This window comes from Lynx rufus, unplaced genomic scaffold (assembly GCF_022079265.1).
Source record: "Lynx rufus isolate CCGP_SWC_20201006 ecotype Redwood Valley unplaced genomic scaffold, mLynRuf1.p SCAF_5, whole genome shotgun sequence".
NCBI classification, from domain to species: Eukaryota; Metazoa; Chordata; class Mammalia; order Carnivora; family Felidae; genus Lynx; species Lynx rufus.
Window position 1 is genome coordinate 152,121,835 of NW_025814867.1, and position 23,662 is coordinate 152,145,496.

General features: G+C 45.5%; 1 protein-coding gene across 2 annotated transcripts in view; it reads right to left on the minus strand.

Annotated features, from left to right (window-relative positions):
- The window catches only part of ERG (ETS transcription factor ERG), a 111,309-nt gene extending 97,522 nt beyond the window's left edge, over positions 1 to 13,787 (minus strand). For both annotated transcript variants that reach the window (XM_047098872.1, XM_047098871.1), the window contains exon 1: positions 13,662 to 13,787. In XM_047098872.1, the coding sequence (XP_046954828.1) occupies positions 13,662 to 13,679 (18 nt within the window). In that variant the 5' untranslated portion in view covers positions 13,680 to 13,787. The remainder of the gene's footprint in view (positions 1 to 13,661) is intronic.
- Between the last annotated feature and the right edge of the window lie 9,875 nt (positions 13,788 to 23,662).

Sequence of the window (23,662 nt, forward strand, 5' to 3'; positions counted from 1 at the left end):
GGCTCACCAAGTTAAATGATATGTGTGCTGCACTTGAAAGTCCAGTAAGGAATCCAGGTTTATTTTCTGGCTTCGGTAAGTTGGTCGTTAATTGCTATGAAAGTCAATCTTTACTAGAAAGCAGACTGTCTTGCAATCGAATGCAAAGGACTTAGGTATTTCTGAAAATGTTGTATCACACCATACCCTTTGCAGGTGTCGTGTGTAATAATTACAGGGCAGTAAGAGCTGCCCGATTCCCTGGTGAATACGGAAGCCCCCAGTGTGAACCAGTACATGGGATACCAGCATGTGTCTTAAGAGATTAACCTGCAGCTTCCCTGAAATTTCAAAGGAACCGCTGCGGTAACAGACAAGAGAAACAAATAGTGCCCGTCATAATTCATTAAACACAACTCTTCATTTCTTTGAGCCTAGAATGTCTATTTGCATAAGGGGTTGTAACAGTTGGACACAGCGATGACCCGGTGCGAACCTCGGACACATGACCACTGATAGATGTTGTCACTTAGTGAAAGCGTCAGTACTGCTTGGTTTTGTCTCATCGGGACAAGCGTCCTATAACAGAGCGCAGGCTCCAAGAACTCTATTTCTGCCTCTAGTTTTCAAGCAGAACGCATCTCCCACCATGGCCCAGCAGAGACACATGCACTTACCGGGCACACGCTCACCGATGTTCCAATCACAGTTAGATTCTGGACACAGCCCCACGATCATCCCACCTTCCCACACATGGGCAGGTTCTTTGGGACACGCAGGCTTATGTCTAACATCAGGCATTCAAATATAACACACGGGCATTCAAGACATTGGTCCCAAGACACAGTAATAATCCTGTCTTCTGATCAAGAAGTACATGGGGCGCCTAGGTGGTTCAGTCGGTTAAGCATCCGACTTCGGCTCAGGTCATGATCTCACGGTCCGTGAGTTCGAGCCCCGCGTCGGGCCCTGTGCCAACAGCTGAGAGCCTGGAGCCTGTTTCGGATTCTGTGTCTCCCTCTCTCTCTGACCCTCCCCGTTCATGCTCTGTCTCTCTCTGTCTCAAAAATAAACGTTAAAAAAATTTTTTAGGGGCGCCTGGGTGGCGCAGTCGGTTAAGCGTCCGACTTCAGCCAGGTCACGATCTCGCGGTCCGTGAGTTCGAGCCCCGCGTCGGGCTCTGGGCTGATGGCTCAGAGCCTGGAGCCCGTTTCCGATTCTGTGTCTCCCTCTCTCTCTGCCCCTCCCCCGTTCATGCTCTGTCTCTCTCTGTCCCAAAAATAAATAAATGTTGAAAAAAAATTTTTTTTTAATTAAAAAAAAAAAGAACATACTGGCTATGATTCAAACTAGCTCTTGACTGGACCCTCCAGAGACCAGCTGTCGCTGCCCACTGCAGGAATGCATTCATTCATTCATTCATTCATCGAAAAGGGTGGGGAGGTGACAGTGAACACCGTATAGTCCTCCATCTTGGTTTTTCTTTGGACCCTCAAAATCACTGGTGTTTTGGGTTCATGAGAACCCAGCTCCGTTCAGCTGCTAAAAGTTTAGGTACCATGTTGCTTGAACCATTTAATGAACCCCTGGGGGTAACTCCATTATGGTGTGTTTACTCTCCTCAAAGAAAGCATGAGAAAGAAGCAAATGATATTCACTTTATCTCTTTAGATGAAACAGATCAAGGTCTTTTTGGATAAATATCCAAAGCATGTTGGAGGATTCCTTTCGAAAGTCGAACGTCGAAACAAACACAGTCAAGAACCGATTACTTCAGAAAAAACACATAAGATGTGAGAGTAAATGAAATACTAGGAACAAGGCTAGGGTGGGCAACCAAAGAGCTCATAACGGTGAACACTGTTTTCACACAGATGCACGTTACTATTCAACGCACATGCCATCGAGATACAGGTGCTATTATCATTACTCAATCTATCCTATACATGAGCAAGCGAGCGCAGGAAAGTGAAGTCCCCTTGCCAGGGTAAGATGACGGGTAAGGACTTGCCCAGCCAGTCTGATTCTGCTCCATAATAAGAAACGGGATCCTTAGGTTGGACTCTAATCCTTAATCTCTAAAGGGGATCATGAAACGTTCAGCCCTTACTCCTCTTTTCTTCTCCATCCTGGAATAAAGGCAGTGAGCAGAAAAGGATTCTCTAAGACAGATTTAATTTCTCAAATGCTATTATCCTTATTTAAAGAATATACGTGTGTGCATGGAAAAAAAGACCAAAAAATCCAAAACGTGCCATGTCTTCACAGACCCTTCATGGTGCAATATCAATCATTTTAATTTCCTTTTCTAAACGTTTATTTTCGAAATCCTACAACAGGTGTTTGTGAAATGAGGGGAAAAGAACAAAGGTGTTGTTGTTGTTGTTGTTGTTGTCTCAACAGTATGCTATTCGATGGGTATATTGAACCTGTGTCTGCTTCAGGCCAAAGCAAAGAAAAGAATGAAACAAGACACAACTAACCACAATCCCCAGGCAAGCAGTGATGATGTCCAGGGAGGACGGTGGTCGGGATGGGCTCCATCTGGCCTCCAAGTCAAGTCTATCTGCTGAACAGCCCTGCACCAGCATCCCAAAACTGTGATTCCAGCCCTTACCGGGACCCATCTAGACTCAGATGAGAGAGGTCATTTCGGAAAGCAGAGTCGTCAGAAGGTAGCATCTGGAAGGCGGCATGTTGGGGGATGCCCCGGGGAGCTCCGCTAAAAGGTAACGAAGCTGCACAACACAGGCGCAGAGGACGAAAGCGGTCTTCCACTCGAACAGGAGGTACCCTAAGGTTGTACGGTGTCTTCCAACAGGATGAGCCAAAGTATATAAACACTTGAGTCTTGCAAAGAAACTATCTCTTGGGGCAATTGCACGTCAACTCGGAGTAAATCTGCATACTGAGTGACTGCAGATAAAATCATTAGTGAATATTCATGTAGGAGCATCTTCCCGAGACATGAGTATATCTCACCATGTCTAGCAGCTTCTCAGGGTCAAGGCTAGCCTGCCTCCCCACCTGGAAATCATCAACAACTATGGAGTAGGTCCTGGGGGAGGAGCCTCCTGGACACTGTGCTCTTGTCATTGCAAAGCAGAGCTCTCAGGCACTTTCGGATCGTCAAAGGAGGTGTTTTACACCCCGTGATGTGACCCAACAACGAATAGCAGCTGGGTTTTCTGATTATTTTCGGAACCTGTAGGAGGTGGAGGCTTCCGTGTTTGCAGCATGTAAACATCACTCTTTGGAGTTTTGCCTGCGCCTGAGTTGAGTTGAGTTGAGTTGAGTTGAGTTGAGTTGCTTTCAGGTGCTATTTATTTTTTTGGTTTATTGTTAAGTGCTACTGTTTGTTGACTTGGTATATTATTTTCCCTTACAAAGGGCCCAGTTGGTAAGGGTGCATCCTAGAGATGAATAATTGATGAGTCCCTATTGTTCAGTGTTTGTGTGCTGTGGTTTTATGTGCTTTGGTTCAAAGGACCTAAACAATGCATTCGCTGGAACTTAATAACCGGTGTAAAATCAGCACAGGGAACAATCTGTGCACTGAGATTTTTGTACCCAAATCTGGCGATCTCCGCTTGACTGAAGAAAGCAAGATCCGCAATGACCTTTCCTCTAAATAACCACAGGAAAAAAAAAACCTTCAGTGGAATCTCAAAGAAGCTTATTCCCACCAACTACAAAGGCAGCCTCACACATCGTTCACCGTGATTCACAGGAGACTGAGGTGCCCACGCGCGACCCACATCTTACTCACAGGCGTGTCTGGTCTGGTGACACTTATCTCCATCCGCGACAGCACAGCACGCAGACAAGGGCAAGAATGAGAAAGAGGCACTAAAACCGTTACTTTGGAAACCCTGGATTTTCAACTGCTTCGAGACGGAGCATTCTGCCAGAAAATCTGTAGCAACAGGTTTATTCCCCTGGGGGAGGAGGGAGTGGGTAACGAACCACACATGCTCTGGGGAAGTCTCCACTGGGAGCCCTTCCTGCCATCGGTGCGCCTCTGGCTGGGCTGGCTATCTGTGTAGGAAGTGAATGCAGGAAGTATCTGTCTACAAACCCTTTATCCTCAAGGTAATTGCTGCTGCAGCATTTTACTGTTTACCAAAGCAGTAAACATGTGATCTAAAAAAAGATGTTTTCCATCTCCAAAGAACCGGGCTTAAAAAATATATATGCACGCCTTTTCACAATCAGCTTCTTATCAAAACTGTGTGCGGTGTGATGGTGCTTCCAATAGAAGTGAGTCAACAGGAACAGCTTTTTAAGTAGGACAGGAGGTGCCCCGTGAGGGGTGCCCAAGGAACAAACGGTGGGCCTTCTTCATCCGGATGCTTCTCTAGCAAAACAAATTTTATTTCACTTCTTAGCTTAACTCCGCCTTAACAGACTTCATGGTTTCTGACTTCAAAGGCAACAGTCAACAAGACAATCTGTGTTAACTCAAATTGGTGGCATGGATGATGCCCAGGTCAGGTAATTCGCAGCGTCACGTGTATTTGGTCGGGGCCAATATTCTTACTGTACGCATGACTGTAAATACACTTCTAACTCAAAGAGTCCCCGTAAGGTGAAGTAAAGTAGACGTGTGGCTACTGGTTTTTGGGTTTTTTTTTCAACGTTTATTTATTTTTTTGGGGACAGAGAGAGACAGAGCATGAACAGGGGAGGGGCAGAGAGAGAGGGAGACACAGAATCGGAAACAGGCTCCAGGCTCTGAGCCATCAGCCCAGAGCCTGACGCGGGGCTCGAACTCCCGGACCGCGAGATCGTGACCTGGCTGAAGTCGGACGCTTAACCGACTGCGCCACCCAGGCGCCCCTGTGGCTACTGGTTTTGATGACATTTACGTACAGTCTTCCCTGTATGTCTTTATCCCAGATGGAAGGCCCCATCCCCGAGTCCTGGGAGAACACAAGCAGTCGAGAACATGGAAGGAAGCAGGTTCCAGAGGAACCTCTGAGCACTCGGTGCGGGTCGGAGGGTTCTCTTCCTCATTACTGTTGTCCCTCATGCGTTCAAACCCTCCTGTTGGGTGATCAGCTATCGCAAAGAGGGAGAAGGAGGAGGGAAGGAGTGTGAAGGTGAGAAGAACAAAGAGAAGCAGAGAGCGACAGGGCCCTGAACATCTTCTCAAGGAGAGGATGTGCACAGACTCAGCACCCAGTAAATCTGGAAATGACCTCCAGTGCAGATAAAGCGCTAAGCTGAATGGAGAACTCACCGCCTATAAAAGTGTTTACTTCATCCTAGAGGAAGAAGAACATGTTGGAGGAAAGTTGGCTATTTGAGAAAAAAAACAAAACAAAAACCTGAATTCACAAACTGTTACCGCAACTGAAAGGGGAAAAAAGAAAAAGCTTTTGTGGATTTCCTGACCTTCGTCGTAGAAGAAAAATTTATGTGACTCGAGTGGATAGTAAAATTAGCTAACATTTACGAAGCACTTCATAGGCACTCCATCACGTTCAGTCAAAACTCAGCAGAACCCTGGGAGGTAGGAACTCTTGCTAGCCCCCTTTCACAGGTGGAAAAACCCAGATTTCGTAAGTGAGGCGAGTACTTGTCAAGAGCGAAGTGCTAGGAAGGCCATTCCCAGCTTCCCAAGGAAGGGGTGGTAAGACCAGCAGAGGTGAACTCACCTGCTGGCTCCCAGGGCATCAACCTAAAGCCCCAGCCGCCACGTCCCGGGCCAACCCTTCCCTCTGTCCCCTCCCTTCCCCTGCAAGCAAGATAAGACCGATGCTTTCCCCACGGAGGCTATTTTAAGGATCTGTAAAGACCCAGAGAGTATCAGTGCCTCCCCGGGCCTGAGATAAACACAGGTTGTGCTAGCTCTAACCTCTAGGCTTCTGTCGATCTTTGGAACATCAGGTAACACACACACACAACACAGATCCCAGGAGCACTTCGCAATATTAAGCCACACACGCTGTTTTGGTGTGTTTTTTCTTTTTCTCTTTAACTTGGAGCAACGTCTTGGGAAATCTACCTCGAGTTGAGACACAAACTAATTGTGTTGACAAATTCTGAAGTGTTGTTTCAACCATTTCCTCTTCCTCAAAGGTGAGTATCACATGCATACGGGTTCAGTTGAAAAAATAAAATTCAGTAAGACCCAGTGGGACCCAAAGGGGATGGGACAAGGAACTTGCTACCGGCTGATGATCTGCATGAATGGCCTTCCTTGGGGGAATGTGGGTATGAGCACGGAGGGGGGAATTGTCTCTTCAGTACAGACACTGTGTCAATACACGAAGAAAACAAATCAATTTGCTATTCTGTAGTTGTGTAAGGGGAAGAGAGCTGTTCAATCAAGGTGGAACGTTTTAAAGGTGACTCTGTTAAATTCAAGAGTGCAGGTTCTACGTACGATGGGTTATAAATGTTCTTTGCTATTTTCTCCAGAATTGGACATGCATTGTCTTGAACAAAAAAGCATTGGAAGCAACAGCCCTGACGTTCATGTTATGATTGGAATATGATGTGGCTTTTAAAAATAAATAATTTTGCTTGGCCTTGGCATTTCTTTGCTACATGTCTCGGGACTTATCTGTGCGCAACAGCAGATAATTGTTCTTCCCAGAGTTTAATCCCACGAGCACCCCTGCTGAAAGACTTGTAAGGGCCTGATGGAAAATGGAGCCGCAAGTTCATTATTGATGCCAAGGTGAGAGCAAGGAAGCTGATACTTGGGATGAGGAAACTTAAATCAGCCGCTGATCTGGAATCTGGAACCGCTGCCCCTTGGATATTGCCAAATATGGAAAGAATTCTTGTCACCAAGCACATACAGATCGGTGCTGGAGTTTCAGCTCTCGAACTTTCTGGCATGTTACCTTGATGAGTCACCAAGAGTAGAATAATTGTTGCCAGTGGGTTTTTTCACGCAAGAGGAGTAACAAAATTAGGCAGTTATAGTTAGTAATTTTCATTATTCCACTATTTAATGTATCACTAGGTCATCTGATCCATCGTTTCTCCGAATAGTCATTTAATATCGGAGGCTAGGGCAAACAGAAGGAGAAAGAGAGCACATGATGATAAATTGAGGGGAGACAAATGAATTTGTGTTACTTGAGCGAGTTTCTTGGCCTCTCAAATCCTTTGCCCTTGTGTGGACAAAAAGCAAGTAGAATGAGTATCTCACGAGATAACGTGACCGCCCAGCACAGAGCCTGGCCTTTATGCAGTTACAAGGATGATGTTAATTCGGATTATGAACTCAAGATACAAGAGCTAGCTCTTCAAAAACGTTTCCCTCTGCTCTCTTAAACGGCAATTTAATTCCAGTTACCCGGCTTTTCTTTAACTAGAGAAATAGCACTAAAGACCTACGACTTCTATCTAAAATCTACAATAATGGTTCATTACTCTGCCTTCTTAACTGTCTCTTTGTGACCTCAAAGGATTTTCATTAAAAAAAAAATATTACTATTTATGGACCCCCGACATTTTGCCAGTCGCTGTCGAGGACGCCAAAGAGATGGACAGATGGTCACCTAGAAGGAGTTCTGAGGCTCACGTGGTTGCACACATGATGTATTCACAGAACAGTCACACTCGCCAGCACAGAGCGGGGAGAACGTGCTGACAGGAGACGATGAAGCGTAAGGGAAAGGACAGAATGAGGAATGATCTTCAACTTTAGAAAACATGCCTCGGCCAAGTTCAATAAGGGGAATGTGTGGGAAATAAGTTGGATCAAACAGGATGAAGGCATGAATAAGAAAGATCCAGAGGTCATAGTGGCCACCAGTTGAAACAGGTTCATGGCAAAAAAAAAAAAAAAAAAAAAAAAAAGAAAGAATGGGTATTATAACTAAGGACACACAAATAACAATGAGATTCCAGTGTTAACTGTCAGAATGGCAAAGAATCGAAGACTAAAATAGGCAGAGTTGTACTGAGTGCATGACAGTGGCCTCATCTATGTCTAGAGGTGGGAACCGGTACGATCCTTCTGAGGAGTAAAATGGCAAGTTTTTTAACTGGCAAACATTTTATTTTATTTATTTAAAAAAATTTTTTTAACGTTTATTTATTTTTGAAAGAGACAGAGATGGTGCGAGTAGGGAAAGGGCAGAGAGAGAGGGAGACACAGAATCCGAAGCAGGTTCCAGGCTCTGAGCTGTCAGCACAGAGCCCGACGCGGGGCTCGAACTCATGGACCGCGAGATCATGACCTGGGCCGAAGTCGGACGCCCAACCGACTGAGCCACCCAGGCGCCCCAATTGGCAAATACTTTAATTCGGCAGAGACTTGAAAAATACGTATGCCCACTGGCCCAACAGTTCCCTTTGTAAACACGAATACCAGTAATGTGAGTTAAAAAACAAAATTAGGTCGAGAATATATTGCCAACTAGTGAAAAACTGAAAGCAGTGTTATTTTCTATAACAGGATATTGGCTGTATCAATTGTAATACTTATTTTAGATGAGATCTGATTAAGCCTAAAAATTCTGCTTATTGAAAATGTTTAGCGATCGGGGGAAATTAAACTAACGTTAGCCGAGAAAACCTAGATGGAGACTCAGGTAGGGAACAGGACAGAGAAGAACACGGGATAAGGACAGCCACCAAATGTTAGTCATTTTCTCTGGCTGCTTGGGATCAGGAGCAACTTATATTGACTTTGTAATGATTTGTTTTTCATTTTCTCTACAGTGAGAATGTTTTATTACTGCACTTTGTGCAAAACAAGAAGGTGAATTTTTCAAAATTAATGAGAGAACAGAAGAGTGGAGGCTTTGCAATATTCCTCTCCTTGCCCTAATCAGGGGCAAGATGTGCTCCAGGCCTCTGCCGTCCTTCAGCAAAGCAGCAAACAGCCTCCGCCCTCAGAACCGACCTAAACCAACCCCCTGACCAGCCACACCTTGAGTGACCCGCTGTATGCTCTACCTGCCTGCGTGTTTGGTTCCTGCCCTCCTGCACCCCAACCCCCGCCAAGCCTCTCTCCCTCCTGCCATCTCCTGGCTTGCTGCCTCCCAGACCCAGGTGTCACCTGCCCTCGGTAGGAGACCACGGTACTGACATGTAGAAGTGACCCTGTTCTCTCTGAAAGCATTGGAACAGGGACGTTGTGGCTCTGGGCTTCAAAACTAAAGCAGGACAGTGAGAAATCGAGAGAGAACTGAAAGCAGGGCCAGAAAGACCACGCAACGTGTTAGGAAAGGTTAAATCCGTTTGGATCGTCTGACGGCATCTGCCTTTTATGGAGCACATCCTAGAGGCTCTAGAGACTTCAATTCATACCAGCACAAGACAGAATAGCCGTTACAATCCCATTTTACAGGTGAGGAAACTGAGGTCTGACAGCTTAAGGCCCTTGCTCAGGGTCACGTGACTAGTCAGGCTCCAAATGCAGGCGAGGCTATAGCCACCTGATACAAGAAATGAAATCTCAGGGGCCATGTGACAGAAGCCCAGGGCAGAGAACGTCCTTCATCCTGTTGGGACAAATGGAGGAGGCGGGTCCTGTGGCATTCGAGGTGCTCCCTAGCCCTGAAGAAAAGATCCTGCCAAAGCCGAGACTGCTATCAAACACTAGAAGGACGTGGAGACTGTCTCTGTGAGACCCGCTTGCCGGAAGATCTCAGACCACGGAGAAACTCTCACAGTCCTGGCTTTCCCACACCTCCTGTATGGTCATTCTCTTCTGCATCAGCCACGAAATCAATGTACCTGCTGGGATGCCAAGGTGGACTTTTCTGCTTTGGGTCGACACTTCTACGGAGGGAATCTTACCCTAAATTCTAAACACAGAAGTAATATTCTCCTGAAGGCATCAGCAATGGTGGTTTTATTAATTTTGTTATTATGTACGCTTTTTCAAGAGACCTAAACAAGCCTAAGTATGGGTGTATTTGCAGGTGTTTTTTTTTTTTAAAGAAAGGTCTATTTTGCAAAGTAATAATAATAATAATAATGGTGAAATAATCATTTGAAAGAAAGCATAGATAATTAAGAGATGATTCTGGCTTCCAGAACATTCTCTGAGAGCACTGTGGTCCTACGTATGCATATTTAATGGGAAAGAAACCCAAAAACGTCGTCATTCCCTGTTCTCCTTTCCCTTGTTACCGAGTCAGGGCGCTGAGCGGGCACAGGTGCGTGCACACACTCAGATTGCTAGGGACCCGTGCACACACTCAGATTGCTAGGGAGACCTGTGCTCCATCCGGGGGTGGGAGCAGCCTGTATGAGAGAGCTGCTCACAAATGCAAACAGCAAGTCACTTTAAGATAATGGCCTGTACTTCCACTTTTAGGCAAGGACAGACCATCAGGGCCCCTGCTCCGACATGACATTTACACAGCAGGACGGCAACATTTTCCTTCCACGGCCTGAACCCCCTCCCCCGCCATCCAAGTAATAAGGGATGAAGCGATTCTCATTCTGCATAAGCCAACGGGCCAATGAAAAATCACATGCCTAGAGCCATTCAACTCATTAATCACACGCACCAAAATCCTAGGAGATGAACTTTCTTCACATAACCCTGAGCTTTTTACTAACTCTTCCTTCACACATGATGGCAAATATTCAGAGTGCCTGCTATGTCAAAGCATGAAACGTATAAAAGAAGCAGGATGTTTTTAAATTAACACCATGTTTCAATCATCATCAAACCTTCCAAACTCTGCTGAATCAAAGTAACTTCTTTAAACAACTAATTGGAACAGTGATGTGTGCTCCCTCATCAAGCCTTGTAACTTTCCACATCCTGTCTGTTTCTAAGATCCTTTTCCATCGGCCCTGCTCTCTCCTTGTCCTTCAGTGTCAGAGCTCCGTGATAATGGAAAATCCCCACATTCCCACTGTAATCACTAAGGATCTTGAAACCCCAGGATCAGGGATTGTAACATGGGGTTCATGGGCCTCCCCAGGAGTCCAAGAGTTGAATTGTCCTTGGATAGAATTAGCTTCTGTTGTCATTCTAAGCACCACATTCTAGGCATTTAGAAGCATTTATCCCCAAGAGGGGACTGCGGGCTTCATTAGACTTCCCGAGTGACCCAGCGCATCATGTAAGGACCCGGGAAGTCTTTGGGAGATTGGATTAAAAGTCCTAACCAAAGCACAAGCAAGGTCCAAGGCTTAACAACCAGCTCCTTGGAGTCTGTAAGTAACACAGTGCTGTTCCGTGGGGAACAGGGGAAACGGGTTACCCCTCAGTACTGTCTTATGGTGCAAAAAGCAAAAAGCAGATGGGACCACTGACACTGAATTGCCCATGGGGACATCATCCTTGATGCTTACATGTTTCCGTGAGAACTCTTATAACCTGATCTTAAAATTCACGGACACTTAGAGACAAACAGGCACTCTCAGGTAAGCTCCACAAATTCCTTTGCTGCTTCCAATGCATACTTTTTGTTCCCAGTTGCAAACACCAAGGGAAAATGATGGCGAGAATCACAAAGACAGGAGAAAAACATTTAGCTTTTGCATAGTGCCTCACAAGGTCTCGTAAATATTAACGCCAAAAAAAAAAAAAAAGCTCACTCCGACGGGGTGTACTAACTTCAGTGCATCTGATGCTTAATCGACTAATTGATTTATTTATTGAAACACCACCACCAACAAAAAACAGAGTGCGTTTGAGACCAGAAATTGCCTGTATGACAGGCTGTTTCCTAATTCCAACGGACAGCCATAATTTTCCTTATGCTAATTTGAGCTCTGCACTCACATAATTAAAACTGCCGTCAACAGACTCAGGCTGCCTTTTTTCCACTCTATAAACAAGTCTGTAAAATCATCGCATTACTTTACCCAGGAAGGCCAACAGAACATGTCTTGAAGGAAGTTACCTATAAAGAGGGGCTATTTTATTTGAACTGAGGATTAAAAAGAATCCACTTGAAGTCATTTTAAAGCTCACCTGCGATAATATACGATATACAGACAACGCAGTGTCATCGAATGTTGAGGCAAGCAGAGTATCTTAGACAAGTGAAAACTACGACCCAAAATTTATTCTAGAAGTCACAAAACATCCAAGTTTCAAAATACCTTCGTATCTTCAGACACGTATACTTTAAACACTATTAACCCATGTGTATGTTTTGCGAAACATAACCCACAGTCTAAAGGGCGGTCTGTCGTTTCGATGTCCTTCAATACACTGATTTTTTTGGAACCCGCACAATTGCACCCAAGCTCTTCAAAGTTTACAAAGAATATTTGATTTAATTGTTATTAAATATGGACATAATTAAGAGAGAAAATAAGAATAAAAAGGGCAGCATTTTGCATCATACAATCGAACAATTTCTGCTCACATAGTTGAAAGGGTCACATCAAACCTCCAATTTTAAAATTCTTTTCTATGATAGTTTCAGGAGCCTCAGATCCTTAAAGCCAGAGAAGGAAAAACCTCTGCAAGGTTAGTCATTGATACATGATTTTTTAATATATATTATCGAACATTCCTTGAAAAAGAAAACATCCTTTGAGAAGTGAACACGGAACAAAACTTCTGAGACACAGTTCATAGGGTGGGTATTACTCATAACCTCTAATGCCAACATTTCGGACACCAAACCAAGGAAGATTTTTGAAAACGCCTTGGCTCAATCCTGGGCAGACTTCCGTATTCGGGAGCTTTGAAATGAACGAAAACCCTCGATGAAAACACCACCAAACGCTTCTCACCTATAGGCAGCAAAACTAAAGACACACAACTAACAGAGCTTTCTTTTTCTTCCCTTCAGTATGTGTCTGCTGCTGATTTTTCTCATTCCTACAAATGTCACCCAGGCGGAGTGGCCTGGAAAATATTCCAACGGTCCACCACTTTATACACCCCATGCCGCTGCCCTGCACTCGCCATTAAACTGGCTTCGTTTCCAGGAATTAGGCCGCGTTCAGACTCCATCTGAAAGGATCCATAATTTCTATATGCTATCTACTAGAGACATCTGCACGAAAAACACAGCAGACCGCATACCCCAGAGCGAGAGAATCAACCAATAGGCCGCTGCTCTCCCATTCCCGCAAACCAACCCTGACGGGCAAGAACGTTTACTCGCAGCGCGGAGAGGAGTAGCACTTTTATTAAAGATCAACATGTAACCGAACAAACCGAATTACCACCATTTGAGTTATGAGAACACTCCGTTCTCAGCACGAAGGATCCAAGAGCGAGTCAACGTGTCCCATGACCAACCGCCACTCGCCCGGCATCTCTTCGTTGCCACTGGGGCCGGCTAGCAACCCTGATGCTCAAGGAGTCATTCGAGGGCATCCAGAAGTCCGCCATTTACAAGCCCATCTGTTTTTCTCCGACCCTTCCCTCCAACCTCTCCGAGTCCGTCACCTTCCAGCAGATAACACATCCACACCCCGCTAGGGATAGTTAAAGAATATGAAAATTCAGACGCGCTCCGAGAAGCCTTTGGAAAAGTCATCCACAGCCCTCAACAGTGAATTTAGAAACCCCAATTTTTTTCTGAGTTTGAAGTTTTTAAGCCTTGCGGATGGTTGGAGTAGGAAAAAGGAAATTTACTAGGCAGTGCAGAGGAAATCTTGTTGTCCTCTATTGTGGCAGTGGGGGTGTTGCCCAATCCGGACTTATCTGCCTTGATAAAGGAAACCAAAGAAAAAGTAACAAGCACAAGGTTTTGTCAAACGAAAAGGAACCCTCTCCTTACCTTAATAGTGCTGGCCATAATGCAATCAAGTTTATTGATCGTTAATAAATGTTAATAATAATTATTGCTTCTCTCTGACCAGAAAGTAGTTTTGATGAGGTTGTTTAGAGCGGATGAGATCGTGCTAAGTCTGGGAAATGAAGTCAGCCAATGGCAGGAAGAGGTTTCTATTGGTCCTGGCTGCCCAGCCCGAAGAAACAGGATATTTGGGAGTGGAGAGATAAGGGACCCTGAAAACAATGTTGTTTTTCTTGATGATATGCAGCCAGGAGATTTCTTTTTTTTTTAATTAAAAAAAAAAAAAAAGGCATCCATTGCCCGGGACAGGGACCCCCACGGCAGGTGTGACTTGTGCCACCACACGACATGCCACGCAGAGGCAGGATGCAGACGTGGTGGCACTCCTCATGGCTTCACATGTGCCGTGAGCACTTCGGGACGGGGCGTGGAGGGCCCCCGACAGCCGGGTGCCAGGCCTTCTGGGCCCCCACCTCCCTGGACCTGCCACACGCCTGCCACACGGCACTCGAGCCACTCATCCCCGCACACTCCCCGTTCCATTCTCCCAAATGGAAACGTTGCAGGTAGAACTTATTTCACGTGAACGTATTTGCTTGCTGATTTGTAACGGCCTGCCTTGATTCAACATCTCAAGTGAGTATTCCCAGAAGTTTCATTTTCTCTTTCCAAGCACATGTAATTTTTTTTATTTGCTCCACAATAAACCAGTCAAAAACACACAAAGGCTCTAGAACTAGGAAGGTAAAGCAAGGCAAAGAAAGGGAAAACTAAGCCCGTCAAATCCTGATCTTTAAGTATTTATTTAAAGGCCAAATAACGGAAATTACGGCAAATGGTTTCTGATGCGAGCAAGCCGGTCCCACTGTGACGAAAGTCAGCACTGTGGGCCACAGACCCTCAGAGAGATCTTGACTCTGCGGAGATATCAGGTGAAGACCTCATTAAGGGTTTTAAAATCCAGGCTGTAAGTTCAGGGCCACACGTCTGTTTTGCACTCAAAGGAAGTACAGCTAATGTAAGCTTGAACATTCCTTAGAGGGTTTCGGGCCTTTAATTACTCATTTTCAGGAAACTACTTGTTCTCTGGAAGGAACAACATTTTGCTTTGAATCCAGCTACACGAAAGTTGGACCAGTAAAGAAGTGTGGTCTCCACACGGGGACCCTCAGAACCCAAGAGACGAAATCCTGAGTCATTCAGCAACTCTTGGTTCTAGAAGTGGACGGTCGGTGAATTGATTTCACTCGGACTTCAGGCCTGCCTATGGCAGAGCTCTAGAAACTAGCCTGGGTTTCTATATCTTTTGTTGTCTCCTGACTTAACCCCTTTGCATTAGGATAGAAGGGGGGGGGGGGCAGGGAGAAACAAACAAACGAAGAAACAAAGGAAAAAGAGAAAATTAAAGAAATCCTGTTCTGGATAAAAGTCAGAACCCACACGTTCTCACCGTCTACACTTTGAGGGGGTGTTGATTTCCCCTCTTTTCATCTCTGAACAATGAAGGAGATGGCAGGCCGATTAAAATTTTGTTTCCCCGAAAGTTTCAAAGCACTGAGTTGTTTTATCTGGGTCGCGTCCACAAGGATTCGGGAGTGCTGAGAAAAATGTTCTCTGCTCTGCCAGGGTTCCCTGCTTTTGCCCTCCTGAGAAGCATCGACTGTAAATGTTACCCACGGTACCCCAGTGAGCAGTGTTCCATCACGGGTTCCCCAAAGAGCAGCCTTAAGCAGGATGGACACTTTGCTAACAAAAGAGCCTTGGGGGAACCTGCTGACTGGTCCTACCTCACTCTGGTCTCCTGGTTTCTAACCCAGCCCTCTCCGTGTCGTCCCCAAAGACCTAGGACACCTAATTCTTCATCAAGCCTCTGCTCTTAACTCCTTGGTTACTGCTTAGTTCAGATCAAGCAGGGGAATCTTTTAATTCTTTATGCAGGGAAAAATATTCCAACGTGCAGAAACAAGTTAATGCAAAGGACCCCTAATATCTTTCGCCCACTTACTCCAAATGCTGGTAATTTTCATTTCCTTTGCTTTCTCTCTCTAAAATTTATGTATAATACCTACGTGTGAATAGGCACAGATCTCCTTTATTCTTTAATGAATAAAAATGCTGTTTTATTAGAGACGAATTTGTTTGCTTGGATACTTACAGACAGAAAACCAGATGTTACTATTTGACCTATTTCCTGAAGATTCTATCCACAAGTTTCACCGTGTTGAATATTGAAGATGCGCACAAATATGGAGGTGATCTAGTAAAAAGCCAGTGTTCAGGTAGTGAGTTGTAATTCCCGTCACAAAGTTTTTTAAGGCGAATATTCCTCATTTCTAACAACAAGATGTTAGACTCATGCTGAGCATCTTCAAAGACAATAATTCCTGATACCTACAATGGCATAATAGCATCCAAGCCCGGTACTCTCTGAATGTTTAAGGCAAAGTTGCTTTTTAACTTTGATTGGCTATTGAAAGCGTTTGACATATCTATTAATGAGAATATAGTAGTTCAGGGGGGAGCCTGCGTGGCTCAGTCGGTTAAGCTGCCCAACTCCTGATTTCAGCTCGGGGCAGGATCTCGTGGTTTGTGGGTTCAAGCCTTGCATCAGGCTCTGTGCTGACAGTGTGGAGCCCAGTTCGAATTCCCCCCTCTCTCTCTCTCTCTCTCTCTCCTGTTCTCTGCCTCTCCCCTGCTCATGCTTCTCTCTCTCAAAATAAATAAACAAATAACTTTAAAAATTAAAAAAAAAAAAAAAAGAATATACTGGTGCAGAAACCACGTCCCAAATGTTAGTCCCTGGGGGAATCAGCCAAAGATAATGGTATCACTTAATCCTCCCCTTTACCCCCACCCCAAGCCTACACCTACATTTGGCCTCAGCACCAGATTATTCGGCATCTTAAGGACTAGGCAGCTCCTAACCAGACAGCACCCCTCCTTGGGGAAAGCCACCCTTCAGGTAACCAGGCTGACCCACGTCAGGGCAATCTAGCAGAGAGAGACACAGCTTGGGGGGGGGCATCTTGCCACGATCCTGCCAGGACAAGGTCCTTCTCCACTCTCCCTGGAACACAGTAAACACCACAATGGACCCGTATGGCCCCCCCAGTGTCTGTGGACATCTGAGCCCATGAGTAAATTCTACATTTCCATTTTTACTTACCCATCATGGACCCATTCCCCATGAGGTTACCACAACCCTCTGTAAGCCTGTTCCTATCTTGTTCTAAATGAAAAAAGGAAATCATACAAAACTGACCATACGTTTACTGTAACAGTAAAAAGGGGCATTGTCATTTATTTGTCTTAAAACCACGTCTTCCCATTTTCTAAAGAGGCAACAAATTCTCATCCATATTCTGTTATTAACTTCTCTATCTGAGATCGACAGAGGAAGGTCAGGAGTTGAAACACTTCGGATGAGGGCGGTATGGTTCTAAAAACGATGTATGGGCGCAGCAAAGAGATAATGAACCACAATTTTAATTGAAGACCCAACAGAAGGCTCGCTCATGAATGACTGATTGATCCTGGTATTAAACATCCACACACTGGAATGGTCATCAGCACTTAAAATACTGCAGGGAAATGATGTAACAGAGGAATGCCCAGTGATATGGAGAACTGTTATGATACTATGCCTGGGAAGTTAAAAATCAGGGTCCAAGAGACAGTTATGTCAGAGACCCATTTTGTTAAAAGGAAAAAAAGCAAGAGAGGACTTCCAGGAGGTTCTAGGTACTATGGTACTAATGGTGGATGGTCTTCCTTTTCTTATTTGTTTTTCCTCCGTCTCCTTCGGTTCATCTCGATTTCTGAACATTTCCAGTAAATAGAAATTAAATTTGAATATAAAAGTTATAGAAGTGACACGTAAGGTTCCATGTTTTTTTTTATAAATGCCTGTGTAACACGCAGCACGCAATATCTATACTTGTCAAGCCCCATGGGTGCGTACCAAAACGCATGTTCTTTGTTAAATGTCTACAGCAAGAAAAGAGGACCCCTGTTTGTAACTAGTAAGGAAACCCAGAAGATACTCATGTGTCTTGTCACGGTCAGCTATCCAACATCAACCCATCTAGTCAATATTAATAAAGGGGCTTTTCCAGGAGCTCTGGTCGGCACTAGGAAATAAAGCATGGCAAGGCTCTGTCCTGCCACTGGGTGTCCCAACATTCAGGAAGTCTGTTTGTCGACTTCAATTCCGCCCACATAAAACTGTGGAGCTTGGAACCAGCCCATGAGATGCAAACTTTTTAAGGGTAAAACAATAGGACCCAGTGCTCTATATTGTCCCTAAAATGACACGTGAATCTTAAAATGTATACTGTTTGGATTATTCATGAACAGCCTGCAAGAAGGATGTCCCAGGGATTTTTGCCAAGGACATGCCTGAGATTACAGATAAGGATCAAGCATCTGGAGCTGCCCCCACAGTGGAAAACTACATCACTCGGTGGAACTTTTCCGTCCACTGGAGGGTTTGCTTGAGAACACGCACAGTGTAAGGCACTCTTAGCCGCCAAGGTCGCTCATGACACACAGGTTGAGGACCGTTTTTCTATTCAAAGCTTACTGCGTGAGCACAGTTTCACTCCATTGAGTAAGACTGTGTGTGTGTGTGTGTGTGTGTGTGTGTGTGTGTGTGTGCATGTGATGCCCTCCAGCCACACATTAAGAAATAATCCAATTACAATTCAAATAACTATTGTTTCAACACCTTCTCTATGTGGTTAATATTATTCTTCAACATCTTGGTTGATTTGAACTCATCTAAACCGAGGAAATTGTTATCACATACTAAATCCTCAACTTCTCAACACCGAGTTGCAATTTCCTTAATTTTGAAGCACGTGTCAGTTCAGCTCTATAGGCTCCAATGGAGCGACAATTTCAATGAACGCAATTTCATAAGCGTCACATGTATTCTCATGTTTTTTTAGCAACTTTGCTCTTAGCCAATTCCGTATGCCTCTAAAAACTCAGGAGTATTAAAATCAGTATTAGGGACCCTAAATATGTCAATGTAACACTCGGGGCTAAAGAGAAAAGAAATTCCTAGGAACATTTATTTTGACACAGTAATTTAAAGGAAATTTCCTGTTTCAATGATCGTGTTTCCACATATAATTTGTGAACCATTCTATGAGTTTCGAGGTCTTTTATCCATACAACTGGCATATATAAGCCTAGATGTTACAGCCTGCAGATGGCAGTGGTCACCATAAGGCCTGGTCTGCCCACAGGGCATGGGTCTAGCACCCGTGCCACACAATTGGAGGCGACACAAAATCACATGGCCATCCCGCCTGGTGTTGTCCTGCTCCTCTGTCCCCTACTGAGATCTGGAGAATCATGTCCCAATTACTTCCTCAGCAGTCACCCCTGACCATCCTGAGAAGTTATCTTGAGCTGTTTAAATTAACTTCGATTTTGACCTAGTTAGACTGTCAATTTTTTTAAGTGTGTCAGTCTCATTTATAAGATACTATATATCAGCATCTATTTTTGTCTTGACCGTCCACATACATTATTTTGTCAAGAAAATATGCACTCTTTTAAGTTTTTTTTTTTTTAATTTATTTGGAGAGAGAGAGAGCACAAGTGGGTGAGGGGCAGAGAGAAGAAAAGACAGAAACTCAAGCAGGCTCTGTGCCATCAACGCAGAGCCCGATGTGGGGCTCGAACCCACAAACTGTGAGATCATGACCTGAGCAGAGATCAAGGGTTGGACGCTTCACCGACTATGCCACCCAGGCGCCCCCATACTACTTTGTAAAGAAAGATAGTAAATTGCACTATAATGTCACCCAGCTAATGGAAATTTACAGAGAAGCCTGCATTAGACAATTGCTCCCCGTTCTTTTACAGAATGTTTTGAGTCAGATTCAGAAGGCCTTTCTTTCTACAGCACTTAATATGTGTGTATGTATTTGCTAATCTATTTATATCACAAATGGAATCAGAAATGAAGCCAAGGAACAAAGTGTTTGCCATAAAGAGCGCATTTACATTTGCGAGAGTGGATTCAGGCAACCTACAGAAGTCACCAAGTTGCAGGCCGGCTCGTGGAGGCACGTGTGTGAAAGAGTGAGCATTTGCCACGCCGCATCCTCTGCGCTGGACCCAGTCGGCCTCGTACTCTTTCTGCACCGTGCCCTGCACAATGCAGGTAAACACCCTCTTCGTGGTATCCTTTCTCTGCAACGCCGGAAGGAGGCCCTTTCCCTCTTGAGGGTACAGTGTGCAGTTCAGAGGGAGGCAGGCCAGCCTTCCAAAAGATGTGTTTACTCCATTTAAATGCACTGAGTTGCACTGAAACTGTGACCCAGGCTAATTCACGGTTTTCATTTGATCTCAGTACAAACCTCAGCACATCGTTTGGGGGAAAACTACAGTATCTGGGGACAAATGGAAGTGACAATTCTAAATGTGTTGTCGATGACAGGCAGAAGGCAGGCTGGGGTTTGCCTGGTGGTCGCTTGTTGCATCCTGTATTTATGGGCACAAAAACAATCCTGCAGCGAGAATTTTAGGAAGCAATCACCTATTGGCCAAAGACCTTCACTGCTTTATTTGCCAGCGATGGACCTGAGGCCTTGCAGGGACTTTTCCTTGGGACCAGCTGAACTGTTGTCACTAGAGGGTGCTAAATGTCCCTTTAAAGGGCCCTAAGGGTGTGACTAATTCTTCACTTTACGTTTTTTGCATTGACATCATGATCCTACATAGTCGTCTCCTTTTTATCCATTAACGTTAAAATCCACCTTTTCATAATGGAGAAAGCTTTTCAGAGAAGTTTACACTGGTCATTAGTGTAACATAAGGAAATCTACTTGGATAAGGAGCAAAGATAAATTATACAGATACGCACCTCAGACTAAAGCCACCGTTTTTTCTGGGTGAGATCTGACCATGGAAATCACAGAATTGTTCTACCCCACTCTCAGTGATCCCAAACCATAAAAACATTCTACTGCTCAGTAATTCCAAGTGGTTCAATATCTTCCTCATACATGTTCCATCACATTAACAGGTCAGCGTTGGGTATGTTTGCTTTTTGCGGAGACAACACTGCCTTCACGTCCGCACCTTGCCTAAACTCTGATATTCGAAGACCCCTTCCAGAAACGGACTGCGGGAAGGGTATGGATTATATCATAACATGTGGGAGATACCTTCTGATGCCATCATTTATTTATTTTTTTTAATTACAGTTTTGGGGCTATGTTTATAGAGCATCACTTATAAAAACGATACACAATGTTAAAATATGTAAAAATACATATGAAATAAAGTTACCTTTAAAACTGAATAAGGAAGTTTTCCTGAAAACAATCCTATTATGTGATTACACTGACTTCTAGGCCATCTAAATGCTAAACGCTTAAAGCAAAACACAGTGCCTTGGGAATATTTGCAAGAAATGTAAGTGACTTGCAACTTTTCTCTTTTCGTCCTCACTTGTGCTTTAAAATATCTATAGTTTTTTTTTTCTTTCATTCTTCTCCCCCTTCCATTTTGGTTCATATACCAACGAAGGGAGAGGTCAGTGGGTGACAGTCGTTTGTCTGGTTCACGGCCATCTGAAGGTGGGGCTGCATGTGGGACAGGCTCCCACCGATCTCTGAAGAGGTGACAGAAAGTGTGGCTGGCGATGCATTTTCCTCTCGGTCTGCCAGGAGAGCAGAGGTTCATTTTCAATGTGCTCTACGGAAGGATAATTAAGGCAGTGTTTCGTCTGTTGGTCTGCGACTTTTAAAGGGAAACAAACTTCACCTTCGCACATAAATGGCACACGGCGGATGGGGCGAGGTGTGGAAAACTGTGACCGGGGGACCCCGTGCCCAGCCTCAGGCGACGCCACTCTAGACAAAGGCACTGGCAGGAGGGGCGCCTGGGTGGCTCAGTCGGTTAAGTGGCTGACTTCGGCTCAGGTCATGATCTCGCAGCACGTGAGTTCGAGCCCCGCGTCCGGCTCTGTGCTGTCAGCTCGGAGCCTGGAGCCTGCTTCGGATTCTGTGTCTCCCTCTCTCTCTGCCCCTCCCTTGCTCACACAGTCTCTCTCTCTCTCTCAGAAATAAATAAACATTAAAAATATTTTTTAAGGCACTGACAGAAGAGAAGAGCAACCCCGGGCTCACAGAGCCTGCCCCCACACTATCGGCTCCCCAGATGAACAGCTTAGGTGGAAACTGAAGGATGGGAGGGCAGAGCTGGCTTCTGGGTCCCCAAGGGAGACGGTTGGAGACCACCTGGGCTGACACCCCTCAGGGAGCACGAGTCTAGTGAGTCCCGTCACAGGGGCCTTGGCTCCGGGCGAGGAGGCCTCAGCCTGGCCTCAGCCTCAGTGAGTCAAGAGTCACGGACTCCACCTGGGCCCGTTTTCCTTTGGCAAATCAACTGGTGACGTTGCAGGTTTGTTCAAGGGAGGAATCAGCACGTACTGAGTACCCTTCCATGTGCCACCCTCCCCGTGCCCAAAGACTGAGGGCAGCAAACCCCCGGAGCCCCTGGTGCTCTGTCCTCATGCACAGGACATGTCCTCATGTCCTCCCGTGCTCGGCAACCATTTGCTGAATGAATGAATGAATGAATGAATGAATGAAGCACGTCAACAGAGCCCAGGAGCACCGGGGAAGGAGAGTACCGGCCATGCCCGTGGGCAGCGCAGGAGAGGCCCTCAAAAGCCCAGAGTCTGACTTGAACTTGGCCTTCATCTGGTTTTCCACTGCGTGCTGACCAATTCCTGAGAAGATCTGCATTCGAAATTAAGAGGGAAACTGGCACTCAAGCTGTGAGCCACCCACGCCTCCCCCCACCACACGCGCACACGCACAATAGAACGACAGCGAGGAAGACACTGACTGATGCGGAGAGACAGAGACACAGAGAGGCTGGCTGCCCCACCACCGTGCCACCCCGTTTCCAGGCCACGTGACCCGCATAACTTTAGAGGCGACTTTCTCCAGCAATTCCCCCAGATCAGGCCGTGTGAGGGAAGAAGGCAATTGGTCCCTTCGAGACCTTCCACCAACTCTGTGTGTGACGGGATTTCCCTCTCGGTAACTGAACTGACACCACCTGGCAGTGAGAAGATATTCCATAATAATAACGAACTACCAACCACGTAAACGAGTGACTGAAAGAAGGAGACTCTGTCCTGTGTTTTGCCTGCCTCGTGATATCTTTACGGCACGTTTATTTCAAAATAAAATAACAGCTTTTGGCGCTACCCCAGCCCTTGCAATTTTCCAAAGTAACTGTGACTAAGGTTATTTCCAGCGACACTGATACAGCACCTGGGACCGTCCCACGTGCAATTAGTGAAAACCGTCAGAATGCCGGGTTCGTTGCATTTCTGGACACTTGCCGCGTCACCCACGGTGACTGAATCGCCAAGAGAGCCCAGCAAGATTCGCCATCACAGCTGCCCATCTTATAAGGTGACACCGACACTGCTCCCATCAAAAGGGGGGGGCCCACGTGCCCACCCTCCGAAGCTGGGAAGACCTGTCTCTACAGCGTTTAAGTTCAGCTCCTGCGCCCTCCAAGCTTCCACCCGCTTTCCTTGGCGACAGCCACCCTCGCATCTCGACCGCCATACCGAGAGAGAGCCCAAGGCGCACGGAGAAGCCACGACGGAGACTCTGAGGGAAAAATGCCTGTCTCAGCCCAGTCAACCCTTGGAACCACGGAGAACAGAAGTGATAAAGTGGTCACTGTGATTTTTAAGCCACCGAGTTCCAGAGTGAATTCGTTCTAAAGCAAAAGGTGACTGCAACGCCCTCAGAAGTTTCCTTACTCAAACACGTTTTTGCAACCTTGTTACGCAGCCAATAATTCTTCTGTGATCGCTTGTCCCTTCGTCAAACCCTTCCTGGCATCGACTCTATGCTCAGCCCCGTGTCAGGCACCGAAGATGTGCGAAGGAAAGGAAGCAGTCATCGGCCAAACACACACACAAAAAGTACGTA